This window comes from Pristiophorus japonicus, chromosome 9 (genome assembly GCF_044704955.1).
Source record: "Pristiophorus japonicus isolate sPriJap1 chromosome 9, sPriJap1.hap1, whole genome shotgun sequence".
In the NCBI taxonomy this organism is placed as follows: Eukaryota; Metazoa; Chordata; class Chondrichthyes; family Pristiophoridae; genus Pristiophorus; species Pristiophorus japonicus.
Genome location: NC_091985.1, coordinates 2384017 through 2397316, shown reverse-complemented (window position 1 = coordinate 2397316; position 13300 = coordinate 2384017). Strand labels below are relative to the sequence as shown.

The 13300-nt window shown below is 52.9% G+C and overlaps 1 protein-coding gene across 1 annotated transcript in view; it reads left to right on the top strand.

Moving 5' to 3' along the window:
- Window positions 1–13300, top strand: part of LOC139272915 (protein EFR3 homolog B-like) — a 1121614-nt gene that overhangs the window by 624952 nt on the left and 483362 nt on the right. Inside the window, exon 11 of the mRNA XM_070889016.1 lies at window positions 8620–8731. Within this exon, the coding sequence (XP_070745117.1) occupies window positions 8620–8731 (112 nt within the window). The remainder of the gene's footprint in view (window positions 1–8619; window positions 8732–13300) is intronic.

Here is a 13300-nt window from a genome sequence, read left to right as displayed (position 1 = left end):
GAGATTGTTCACTGGAATTGTTCACTTGGACAGTTTACTACGATTGTTCCCTGGGATTTTTCACTGGGACAGTTCAATGGGATTGTTCCCTGGGATTGTTTACTGGGATTGTTCACTGGGACTATTCACTGGGATTGTTCACCGGGACTGTTCACTGGGACTGTTCACTGGAATCGTTCACTGGAATCGTTCACAGGAATTGTTCACTAGGACTGTGCATTGTGATTGTTCACTAGGCTGTTCACTGGGACTGTGCAATGCGACTGTTCACTGGGATTGCTCACTGGGATTGTTCACTGGGACTGTTCACTGCACTGTTCACTGGGACTGTTCTCTGGGACCGTTCGCTGGGATTGTTCACTGGGACTGTGTACTGGGACTGTTCACTGGGATTGTTCACTGGGACTGTTCACTGGGACTGTTCGCTGGGACTGTTCACTGGAATTGTTCACTGGGACTGTTAACTGGCATTGTTCACTGGGACTGTTCACTGGGACTGTTCACTGAGGTTGTTCACTGGGACTGTTCACTGGGACTGTTCACTGGAATTGTTCACTGGGACTGTTCACTGGAGCTGTTCACTGAGACTGTTCACTGGGACTGTTCATTGGAATTGTTCACTGGGACTGTTAACTAGCATTGTTCACTGGAATTGTTCACTGGTACTGTTCACTGGGATTGTTCACTGGGATTGTTCACTGGGACCGTTCACGGGGACTGTTCACTGGGATTGTTCACTGGAATTGTTCACTGGAATCGTTCACTGGGACTGTTCAATGGGATTGTTCCCTGGGATTGTTCACTGGGACTGTTCGCTGGGACTATTCACTGGGATTGTTTACTGGAATTGTTCACTGGAATCAGTCACTGGGACTGTTCACTGGGGCTGTTCACTGGGTTTGTTCACTGGGAGTGTGCACTGGGACTTTTCACTGTGATTGTTCACTGGGACTGTTAACTGGCACTGTTTACTGGGATTGTTTACTGGGGCAGTTCACCACGATTGTTCCCTGGGATTGTTCACTGGGACGGTTCAATGGCATTGTTCACTGGGACTTTTCACTGGTATTGTTCACTGAGATTGTTCACTGGGACTGTTCACTGGGCCTGTTCACTGGGACTGTTCACTGGGATTGATCACTTTGACTGTTCACTGGGATTGTTCACTGGGGCCGTTCACGGGGACTCTTCACTGGGATTGTTCATTGGAATTGTTTACTGGGATAGTTCACTGGGACTGTTCACTGGGACTGTTCACTGGGACTGTTCACTGGGATTGTTAACTGGGACTGTTCACTGGGACTGCTAACTGGCATTGTTCACTTACATTGTTCACTGGAATTCTTCACTGGGACTGTTCACTGGGATTGTTCACTGGGATTGTTCACTGCGATTGTTCACTGGTACTGTTAACTGGCATTGTTCACTGGGAATGTTCACTGGGACTTTTCACTGAGGTTGTTCACTGGGACTGTTCACTAGGACTGTTCACTGGGATTGTTCACTGGGACTGTTCACTGGGACATTTCACGGGGACTGTTCACGGAGATTGTTCACTGGAATTGTTCACTTGGACAGTTTACTACGATTGTTCCCTGGGATTTTTCACTGGGACAGTTCAATGGGATTGTTCCCTGGGATTGTTCACTGGGACTGTTCACTGGGACTATTCACTGGGATTGTTCACCGGGACTGTTCACTGGGACTGTTCACTGGAATCGTTCACTGGAATCGTTCACAGGAATTGTTCACTAGGACTGTGCACTGTGATTGTTCACTGGGCTGTTCACTGGGACTGTGCAATGCGACTGTTCACTGGGATTGTTCACTGGGACTGTTCACTGGGACTGTTCACTGCACTGTTCACTGGGACTGTTCTCTGGGACCGTTCGCTGGGAATGTTCACTGGGACTGTGTACTGGTACTGTTCACTGGGATTGTTCACTGGGACTGTTCACTGGGACTGTTCACTGGGACTGTTCACTGGAATTGTTCACTGGGACTGTTAACTGGCATTGTTCACTGGGACTGTTCACTGGGACTGTTCACTGAGGTTGTTCAATGGGACTGTTCAATGGGACTGTTCACTGGGACTGTTCACTGGGACTGTTCACTGGAATTGTTCACTGGGACTGTTCACTGGAACTGTTCACTGAGAATGTTCACTGGGACTGTTCATTGGAATTGTTCACTGGGACTGTTAACTAGCATTGTTCACTGGAATTGTTCACTGGTACTGTTCACGCGGACTGTTCACTGGGATTGTTCACTGGAATTGTTCACTGGAATCGTTCACTGGGACTGTTCAATGGGATTGTTCCCTGGGATTGTTCACTGGGACTGTTCGCTGGGACTATTCACTGGGATTGTTTACTGGAATTGTTCACTGGAATCGTTCACTGGGACTGTTCACTGGGACTGTTCACTGGGATTGTTCACTGGGAGTGTGCACTGGGACTGTTCACTGTGATTGTTTACTGGGGCAGTTCACCACGATTGTTCCCTGGGATTGTTCACTGGGACGGTTCAATGGCATTGTTCACTGGGACTTTTCACTGGTATTGTTCACTGGTTTTGTTCACTGAGATTGTTCAATGGAATTGTTCACTGGGACTGTTCACTGGGCCTGTTCACTGGGACTGTTCACTGGGATTGATCACTTTGACTGTTCACTGGGATTGTTCACTGGGACCGTTCACGGGGACTCTTCACTGGGATTGTTCATTGGAATTGTTTACTGGGATAGTTCACTGGGACTGTTCACTGGGACCGTTCACTGGGATTGTTAACTGGGATTGTTCACTGGGACTGCTAACTGGCATTGTTCACTTACATTGTTCACTGGAATTCTTCACTTGGACTGTTCACTGGGATTGTTCACTGGGATTGTTCACTGGGACCGTTCACGCGGACTGTTCACTGGGACTGTTCACTAGAATTGTTCACTGGGACAGTTCACTACGCTTGTTCCCTGGGATTGTTCACTGGGACGGTTCAATGGCATTGTTCACTGGGACAGTTCACTGGGATTGTTCACTGGTACTGTTAACTGGGACTGTTCACTGGGATTGTTCACTGGGATTGTTCACTGGGATTGTTCACTGGGACTGTTCTCTGGAATTGTTCACTGGTACTGTTCACTGGGACTGTTCACTGGAATGGTTCACTGGGATTGTTGACTGGGACTGTTCAATGGGTTTGTTCACTGGGATTGTTCACTGGGACCGTTCATGGGGACTGTTCTCTGGGATTGTTCACTGGAGTTGTTTACTGGGAGAGTTCGCTTCGATTGTTCCCTGGGATTGTTCACTGGGAGGGTTCAATGGGATTGTTCACTGGGACTGTTCACTTGGACTGTTCTCAAGGTTTGTTCAGTGGGATTGTTCACTGGAATTTTTCACTGGGACTGTTAACTGGCATTGTCCACTGCGACTGTTCACTGGGATTGTGCACTGGAATTGTTCACTGGGATTGTTCACTGGAATTGTTTACTGGGACTGTTCACTGGGACTGTTCACTGGGATTGTTCACTGGAATCGTTCACTGGAATCATTCACAGGAATTGTTCACGAGGACTGTGCACTGTGATTGTTCACTGGGCTGTTCACTGGGACTGTGCAATGCGACTGTTCCACTGGGATTGTTCACTGGGATTGTTCACTGGGACTGTTCACTGCACTGTTCACTGGGACTGTTCTCTGGGACCGTTCGCTGGGATTGTTCACTGGGACTGTGTACTGGGACTGTTCACTGGGATTGTTCACTGGGACTGTTCACTGGGACTGTTCACTGGGACTGTTCACTGGAATTGTTCACTGGGACTGTTAACTGGCATTGTTCACTGGGACTGTTCACTGGGACTGTTCACTGAGGTTGTTCACTGGGACTGTTCACTGGGACTGTTCACTGGGACTGTTCACTGGGACTGTTCACTGGAACTGTTCACTGAGACTGTTCACTGGGACTGTTCATTGGAATTGTTCACTGGGACTGTTCACTGGGACTGTTCACTGGGACTGTTCACTGGAACTGTTCACTGAGACTGTTCACTGGGACTGTTCATTGGAATTGTTCACTGGGACTGTTAACTAGCATTGTTCACTGGAATTGTTCACTGGTACTGTTCACTGGGATTGTTCACTGGGATTGTTCACTGGGACCGTTCACGGGGACTGTTCACTGGGATTGTTCACTGGAATTGTTCACTGGAATCGTTCACTGGGACTGTTCAATGGGATTGTTCCCTGGGATTGTTCACTGGGACAGTTCGCTGGGACTATTCACTGGGATTGTTTACTGGAATTGTTCACTGGAATCGTTCACTGGGACTGTTCACTGGGACTGTTCACTGGGATTGTTCACTGGGAGTGTGCACTGGGACTGTTCACTGTGATTGTTCACTGGGACTGTTAACTGGCACTGTTCACTGGGATTGTTTACTGGGGCATTTCTCCACGATTGTTCCCTGGGATTGTTCACTGGGACGGTTCAATGGCATTGTTCACTGGGACTTTTCACTGGTATTGTTCACTGGTTTTGTTCACTGAGATTGTTCAATGGAATTGTTCACTGGGACTGTTCACTGGGCCTGTTCACTGGGACTGTTCACTGGGATTGATCACTTTGACTGTTCACTGGGATTGTTCACTGGAACCGTTCACGGGGACTCTTCACTGGGATTGTTCATTGGAATTGTTTACTGGGATAGTTCACTGGGACTGTTCACTGGGACTGTTCACTGGGACCGTTCACTGGGATTGTTAACTGGGATTGTTCACTGGGACTGCTAACTGGCATTGCTCACTTACATTGTTCACTGGAATTCTTCACTTGGACTGATCACTGGGATTGTTCACTGGGATTGTTCACTGGGACCGTTCACGCGGACTGTTCACTGGGACTGTTCACTGGGATTGTTCACTGGGACTGTTCACGGGGACTGTTCAATGGGATTGTTCACTGGAATTGTTCACTGGGACTGTTAACTGGTATTGTTCACTTAGATTGTTCACTGGAATTCTTCACTGGGACTGTTCACTGGGATTGTTCACTGGATTTGTTCACTGGAACTGTTAAGTGGCACTGTTCACTGGGACTATTCACTGGGATTGTTAACTGTGACGATTCACTGGGACTGTTTACTGGAATTGTTTACTGGGAGAGTTCACTTCGATTGTTCCCTGGGATTGTTCACTGGGAGGGTTCAATGGGATTGTTCACTGGGACTGTTCACTGGGATTGTTCTCTGGGTTTGTTCACTGGGATTGTTCACTGGAATTTTTCACTGGGACTGTTAACTGGCATTGTCCACTGCGACTGTTCACTGGGACTGTTCACTAGGACTGTTCATTGGGACTGTTCACTGGAATTGTTCACTGGGATTGTTCACTGGAATTGTTTACTGGGACTGTGCACTGGGACTGTTCACTGGGATTGTTCACTGGCTTTGTTCACTGGAACTTTTAACTGGCATTGTTCGCTTGGATTGTTCACTGGGATTGTTCACTGGGACTGTTAACTGGCATTGTCCACTGCGACTGTTCACTGGGACTGTTCACTGGGACTGTTCATTGGGACTGTTCACTGGAATTGTTCACTGGGATTGTTCACTGGAATTGTTTACTGGGACTGTGCACTGGGACTGTTCACTGGGATTGTTCACTGGCTTTGTTCACTGGAACTTTTAACTGGCATTGTTCGCTTGGATTGTTCACTGGGACTGTTCACTGGGACTGTTCACTGGGATTGTTCACTGCGATTGTTCACTGGTACTGTTAACTGGCATTGTTCACTGGGAATGTTCACTGGGACTTTTCACTGAGGTTGTTCACTGGGACTGTTCACTAGGACTGTTCACTGGGATTGTTCACTGGGACTGTTCACTGGGACATTTCACGGGGACTGTTCACGGAGATTGTTCACTGGAATTGTTCACTTGGACAGTTTACTACGATTGTTCCCTGGGATTTTTCACTGGGGCAGTTCAATGGAATTGTTCCCTGGGATTGTTCACTGGGACTGTTCACTGGGACTATTCACTGGGATTGTTCACCGGGACTGTTCACTGGGACTGTTCACTGGAATCGTTCACTGGAATCGTTCACAGGAATTGTTCACTAGGACTGTGCACTGTGATTGTTCACTGGGCTGTTCACTGGGACTGTGCAATGCGACTGTTCACTGGGATTGTTCACTGGGACTGTTCACTGGGACTGTTCACTGCACTGTTCACTGGGACTGTTCTCTGGGACCGTTCGCTGGGAATGTTCACTGGGACAGTGTACTGATACTGTTCACTGGGATTGTTCACTGGGACTGTTCACTGGGACTGTTCACTGGGACTGTTCACTGGGACTGTTCACTGGGACTGTTAACTGGCATTGTTCACTGGGACTGTTCACTGGGACTGTTCACTGAGGTTGTTCACTGGGACTGTTCAATGGGCCTGTTCACTGGGACTGTTCACTGGGACTGTTCACTGGAATTGTTCACTGGGACTGTTCACTGGAACTGTTCACTGAGACTGTTCACTGGGACTGTTCATTGGAATTGTTCACTGGGACTGTTAACTAGCATTGTTCACTGGAATTGTTCACTGGTACTGTTCACGGGGACTGTTCACTGGGATTGTTCACTGGAATTGTTCACTGGAATCGTTCACTGGGACTGTTCAATGGGATTGTTCCCTGGGATTGTTCACTGGGACTGTTCGCTGGGACTATTCACTGTGATTGTTTACTGGGGCAGTTCACCACGATTGTTCCCTGGGATTGTTCACTGAGATTGTTCACTGGAATTGTTCACTGGTACTGTTCACGGGGACTGTTCACTGGGATTGTTTATTCAATTGTTCACTGGAATCGTTCACTGGGACTGTTCACTGGGACTGTTCACTGGGATTGTTCACTGGGAGTGTGCACTGGGACTGTTCACTGTGATTGTTTACTGGGGCAGTTCACCACGATTGTTCCCTGGGATTGTTCACTGAGATTGTTCAATGGAATTGTTCACTGGGACTGTTCACTGGGCCTGTTCACTGGGACTGTTCACTGGGATTGATCACTTTGACTGTTCACTGGGATTGTTCACTGGGACCGTTCACGGGGACTCTTCACTGGGATTGTTCATTGGAATTGTTTACTGGGATAGTTCACTGGGACTGTTCACTGGGACTGTTCACTGGGACCGTTCACTGGGATTGTTAACTGGGATTGTTCACTGGGACTGCTAACTGGCATTGTTCACTTACATTGTTCACTGGAATTCTTCACTTGGACTGTTCACTGGGATTGTTCACTGGGATTGTTCACTGGGACCGTTCACGCGGACTGTTCACTGGGACTGTTCACTAGAATTGTTCACTGGGACAGTTCACTACGCTTGTTCCCTGGGATTGTTCACTGGGATGGTTCAATGGCATTGTTCACTGGGACAGTTCACTGGGATTGTTCACTGGGTTTGTTCACTGGGTCTATTCACTGGGACTGTTCTCTGGAATTGTTCACTGGTACTGTTCACTGGGACTGTTCACTGGAATGGTTCACTGGGATTGTTGACTGGGACTGTTCAATGGGTTTGTTCACTGGGATTGTTCACTGGGACCGTTCATGGGGACTGTTCTCTGGGATTGTTCACTGGAGTTGTTTACTGGGAGAGTTCGCTTCGATTGTTCCCTGGGATTGTTCACTGGGAGGGTTCAATGGGATTGTTCACTGGGACTGTTCACTGGGACTGTTCTCTGGGTTTGTTCACTGGGATTGTTCACTGGAATTTTTCACTGGGACTGTTAACTGGCATTGTCCACTGCGACTGTTCACTGGGACTGTTCACTGGGACTGTTCACTGGAATTGTTCACTGGGATTGTTCACTGGGATTGTTCACTGGGACTGTTCACTGGGATTGTTCACTGGGACTGTTCACTGGAATTGTTATCTGGGTTTGTTCACTGGGATTGTTCACTGGGACTGCTCACTGTGATTATTCACTGGGGTTGTTCACTGGGATTGTTCACTGGGATTGTACACTGGGACTATTCACTGGGACTGTTCACTGTGATTGTTCACTGGGACTGTTCACTGGAATTGTTATCTGGGTTTGTTCACTGGGATTGTTCACTGGGACTGCTCACTGTGATTGTTCACTGGGATTGTTCACTGGGATTGTTCACTGGGACTGTTCACTGGGACTATTCACTGGGACTGTTCACTGTGATTGTTCACTGGGACTGTTCACTGGGATTGTGCACTGGGATTGCTCACTGTGATTGTTCACTGGGATTGTTCACTGGGATTGTTCACTGGGACTGTTCACTGGGACTATTCACTGGGACTGTTCACTGTGATTGTTCACTGGGATTGTGCACTGGGATTGTTTACTGGGACAGTTCACTGGGACTGTTCGCTGGGATTGTTCGCTGGGATTGTTCACTGGGATTGTTCACTGGGACTGTTAACTGGCATTGTTCACTTAGATTGTTCACTGGAATTCTTCACTGGGACTGTTCACTGGGATTGTTCACTGGGACCGTTCACGCGGACTGTTCACTGGGACTGTTCACTGGGATTATTTTTGCTGTGGCTGTTCACCATTTCCTTTTGCATTTTCTGCTTTTCCATTAGGTGCTTTTGCCAACACTTTACCAGCCTATCAAAGGTCAGAGGTCATGTTGTTTATCATGGGGAAAGTTCCGCTGCCTGCGGTTCATCAGGCTCTCGACGTTGGAAAAGCCGGGTGAGCAAATATACTGCCGCATTGTGTCATTCTGTGTACACCCTCCTTTCCCCAACAGTGCAGTTTGTTCACCTTGAGAGAGGACTCTCCATCCACCGACTTACTCGCTGAAGTATACCTAGCTTTCTTGGTCCTTGGCTAGGTTCTGAATCTGTGGCTTTGGAAAGGGTTAAGATTGTTTGTGTGTGGAGCGAGTCTGGCCTGGCAATGGGAGGCACGTGGTACCAAATGTGTGTGGGAGCGGGGAGGGACGCAGCTGTTCATACTGTTGAGTAACGGCATGTTGGATTCCGTATTACTTGCTGCAGTATCCGTGCATTAGTGGGTGACTCCAGCCGGGTAGTAGGGACTGAGGGGGGGGTGATGGAGGGCACTCGGGGAGCGTGTCCGGCTTTCAGTACAGGTGAGAACGTGTCCGGCTTTCAGTACAGGTGAGTGCTGTGTCTGAGGTTATTGTGACAGTTTGTGCCCATATCACCTTCACATATTTAACAGCAGGCGATGAGCACGTCCATCGTGGTTGGCACTACTGCTGTGCTGCTTTTCACTAAAACAAAAAAGGGACTGGCCACAGCAGGCGTGGCAGCGGCAGCTCATTGGCTCGTTGCTGACCGAGTAGTGACTGTCCCTCAGGGGGACTCACCGTGTGGGCAGTGCCGTGGGGTATCTCTCAGCGATGTGATGGGGTACCACCTCATGACAAGCCTCGCTTCGTCCTGCAATTGCTACCACAGGCCGCAGGCCCTTCACCAGGCACTGTGTGCTGAGAGCCCTCACCAGCTGGCTCGCCCAGTCCCCTGTGTGGGCCTCGAGCCTCGAGTTCTGGGCAAGCCTGTTAGTGCTGCCCACTCGCCCAGTCCCCGTGTGGGCCCCGAGCTGTGGGCCGGGCTGTTAGTGCTGCCCACTCGCCCAGTCCCCTGTGTGGGCCTCGAGCCTCGAGTTCTGGGCAAGGCTGTTAGTGCTGCCCACTCGCCCAGTCCCCTGTGTGGGCCCCGAGCTGTGGACTGAGCTGTTAGTACTGTCCCACTCGCCCAGTCCCCTGTGTGGGCCCCGAGCTGTGGACTGAGCTGTTAGTACTGTCCCACTCGCCCAGTCCCCTGTGTGGGCCCCGAGCTGTGGACTGAGCTGTTAGTACTGTCCACTCACCCAGTCCTGAGGAGCAGTACTGAGGGAGTGCCGCACTGTCGGAGGGGCAGTACTGAGGGAGTGCCGCACTGTCGGAGGGGCAGTACTGAGGGAGTGCCGCACTGTCGGAGGGGCAGTACTGAGGGAGCGCCGCACTGTCGGAGGGGCAGTACTGAGGGAGTGCCGCACTGTCGGAGGGGCAGTACTGAGGGAGCGCCGCACTGTCAGAGGGGCAGTACTGAGGGAGTGCCGCACTGTCGGAGGGGCAGTACTGAGGGAGCACCGCACTGTCGGAGGGGCAGTACTGAGGGAGCGCTGCACTGTTGGAGGGGCAGTACTGAGGGAGCGCCGCACTGTCGGAGGGGCAGTACTGAGTGAGTGCCGCCCTGTCGGAGGGGCAGTACTGAGTGAGTGCCGCCCTGTCGGAGGGGCCGTCTTTTGGATGAGACGTTAAACCAAGGCCTCTTCTGCCCTCTCAGGTGGACATAAAAGATCCCATGAGCAGGGGAGTTCTTCTCGGTCTCCCTCAACCAACATCACTAAAAACAGATTATCTGGGTCATTATCACATTGCTGTCTGTGGGAGCTTGCTGTGCGCAAGTTGGCTGCTGTGTTTCCCACACTACAACAGCGACTACACTTCAAAAGTACTTCATTGGCTGTAAAGTGCTTTGGGGCATCCTTGGGTTGTGAAAGGTGTTTTCGAATGACAATTCTTTGCTCCGGGGCCACTGTTAAAGCTGGCTGTGTCCAGCAGAGAGAGCTGTGTGACAATGTCAGGCCTGAGCACCGATCAGGCACACCTTTCCACCGGCCGCTTCTCTCGCTCTCTGAGTTAAAGGGCTTGAATTGCGGTTGTTGTCGCCGGCTGACTGCGCCTGGGGGAGGCGGCAATGGAGTGTGAGCAGCTGGGCACTGGCGATAGGTGGTAGCGCGACGAACGGGAAATTGGCACCGCGAGGAAATCCTGCCGTCGGCACACGTGCAGGGCCTCCTTGGCCACAGTCACTTTTGCTGCCTCCCTCACCGGCTGGCGGGTACACGCCACACAACGTTCACAAGTCGCGGGAACGATTGCGGGGGCGGTGTTTGCTGGCGACGATCACATCGCGGCTTCCGTCTGCAAATGGATGGGGGCAGCGACTGCACACCACGGCGTCCTGCGGTGAACAGGTCACAGGCTCCGGCGACAGAGGCGGCCCCCCCGGCCCATGTGGGCCCCTCCCCAGAGGGAGGGGGCCCCAGACCTCGGGCCAGGGTTTACCGCCACCTTGAGATGTTCGCGGAGCAGTGCGTCAGAAGGCTGCGGTTCCGCGAGGAGGTGCTCCCCCGAGCTCTGCCACCTCCTGCACACAGACCTGGCAGCTGACCTCGGCACCAGGACCGCGCTGTCAGTGCCACTGAAACTTCTCCTGCTGCCAGTTCCTTCCAGTCTCCGACGTTGCCACATTCGCCGGGTGACCCACGCTCCCCACACCAAACAAATGGGCTACATCGAGTTCAGCATGCCCGGGGAAGACCAGGGTGAGCGCTCCCGGGGCTGCCGGGATAGTGGGCTTCCCCAGGGTTCAGGGGCCATCGATTGTACACATGTGGGTGTGGCATTGAGGGATCCAGCCCACGATGGAGAGGTGTATCGGGATCGCAAGGGGTTCCACTCACTCAACGCTCAGCTGGTCTGCGGTCCCAGGCACGTGGTCCTCACCGTCAGTGCCCGCTATCCTGGCAGCTGCCACGATGCCTTCATCCTGTGGGACAGCGGTGTGCCACCAATCTTCCAGGCCCCGCGCGGAGGCCGTGGCTGGCTCCTGGGTGACAAAGGATATGGTGAGGGCCCCTGGCTGATCACACCCGTCCGCAATCCCACCCCCCCCTGCCCAGGGGTGTTACACCAATCCCAATCCCCCCCGCCCAGGGGTGTTACATCAATCCCAATCCCCCCTGCCCAGGGGTGTTACACCAATCCCAATCCCCCCCGCCCAGGGGTGTTACACCAATCCCAATCCCCCCCGCCCAGGGGTGTTACACCAATCCCAATCCCCCCCGCCCAGGGGTGTTACACCAATCCCAATCGCCCCTGCCCAGGGGTGTTACACCAATCCCAATCCCCCCCGCCCAGGGGTGTTACACCAATCCCAATCCCCCCCGCCCAGGGGTGTTACACCAATCCCACCCCCCCCTGCCCAGGGGTGTTACACCAATCCCAATCACCCCTGCCCAGGGGTGTTACACCAATCCCAACCCCCCTGCCCAGGGGTGTTACACCAATCCCACCCCCCCTGCCCAGGGGTGTTACACCAATCCCACCCCCCCACCCTGCCCAGGGGTGTTACACCAATCCCACCCCCCCCCCCTGCCCAGGGGTGTTACACCAATCCCACCCCCACCCCCTGCCCAGGGGTGTTACACCAATCCCAACCCCTCCTGCCCAGGGGTGTTACACCAATCCCAACCCCCCCTGCCCAGGGGTGTTACACCAATCCCAATCCCCCCTGCCCAGGGGTGTTACACCAATCCCAATCCCCCCTGCCCAGGGGTGTTACACCAATCCCAATTCCCCCCCCCTGCCCAGAGTGGTACACCAATCCCAATTCCCCCCCCCTGCCCAGAGTGTTACACCAATCCCACCCCCCCCCCTGCCCAGAGTGGTACACCAATCCCACCCCCCCGCTGCCCAGAGTGGTACACCAATCCCACCCCCCCCCCTGCCCAGAGTGGTACACCAATCCCACCCCCCCCTGCCCAGAGTGGTACACCAATCCCACCCCCCCCCTGCCCAGAGTGGTACACCAATCCCACCCCCCCCTGCCCAGTGTGGTACACCAATCCCACCCCCCCTGCCCAGAGTGGTACACCAATCCCACCCCCCCCCTGCCCAGTGTGGTACACCAATCCCACCCCCCCCCTGCCCAGAGTGGTACACCAATCCCACCCCCCCCCTGCCCAGTGTGGTACACCAATCTCACCCCCCCCCTGCCCAGAGTGGTACACCAATCCCACCCCCCCCCTGCCCAGAGTGGTACACCAATCCCACCCCCCCCTGCCCAGAGTGGTACACCAATCCCACCCCCCCCCCCCTGCCCAGAGTGGTACACCAATCCCACCCCCCCCTGCCCAGAGTGGTACACCAATCCCACCCCCCCCCCCTGCCCAGAGTGGTACACCAATCCCATCCCCCCCTGCCCAGAGTGGTACACCAATCCCACCCCCCCCCCTGCCCAGAGTGGTACACCAATCCCACCCCCCCCTGCCCAGAGTGGTACACCAATCCCACCCCCCCCCCTGCCCAGAGTGGTACACCAATCTCACCCCCCCCTGCCCAGAGTGGTACACCAATCCCACCCCCCCCTGCCCAGAGTGGTACACCAATCCCACCCCCCCCCCTGCCCAGAGTGGTACACCAATCCCACCCCCCCATGGCCAGGGTGGTACACCAATCCCACC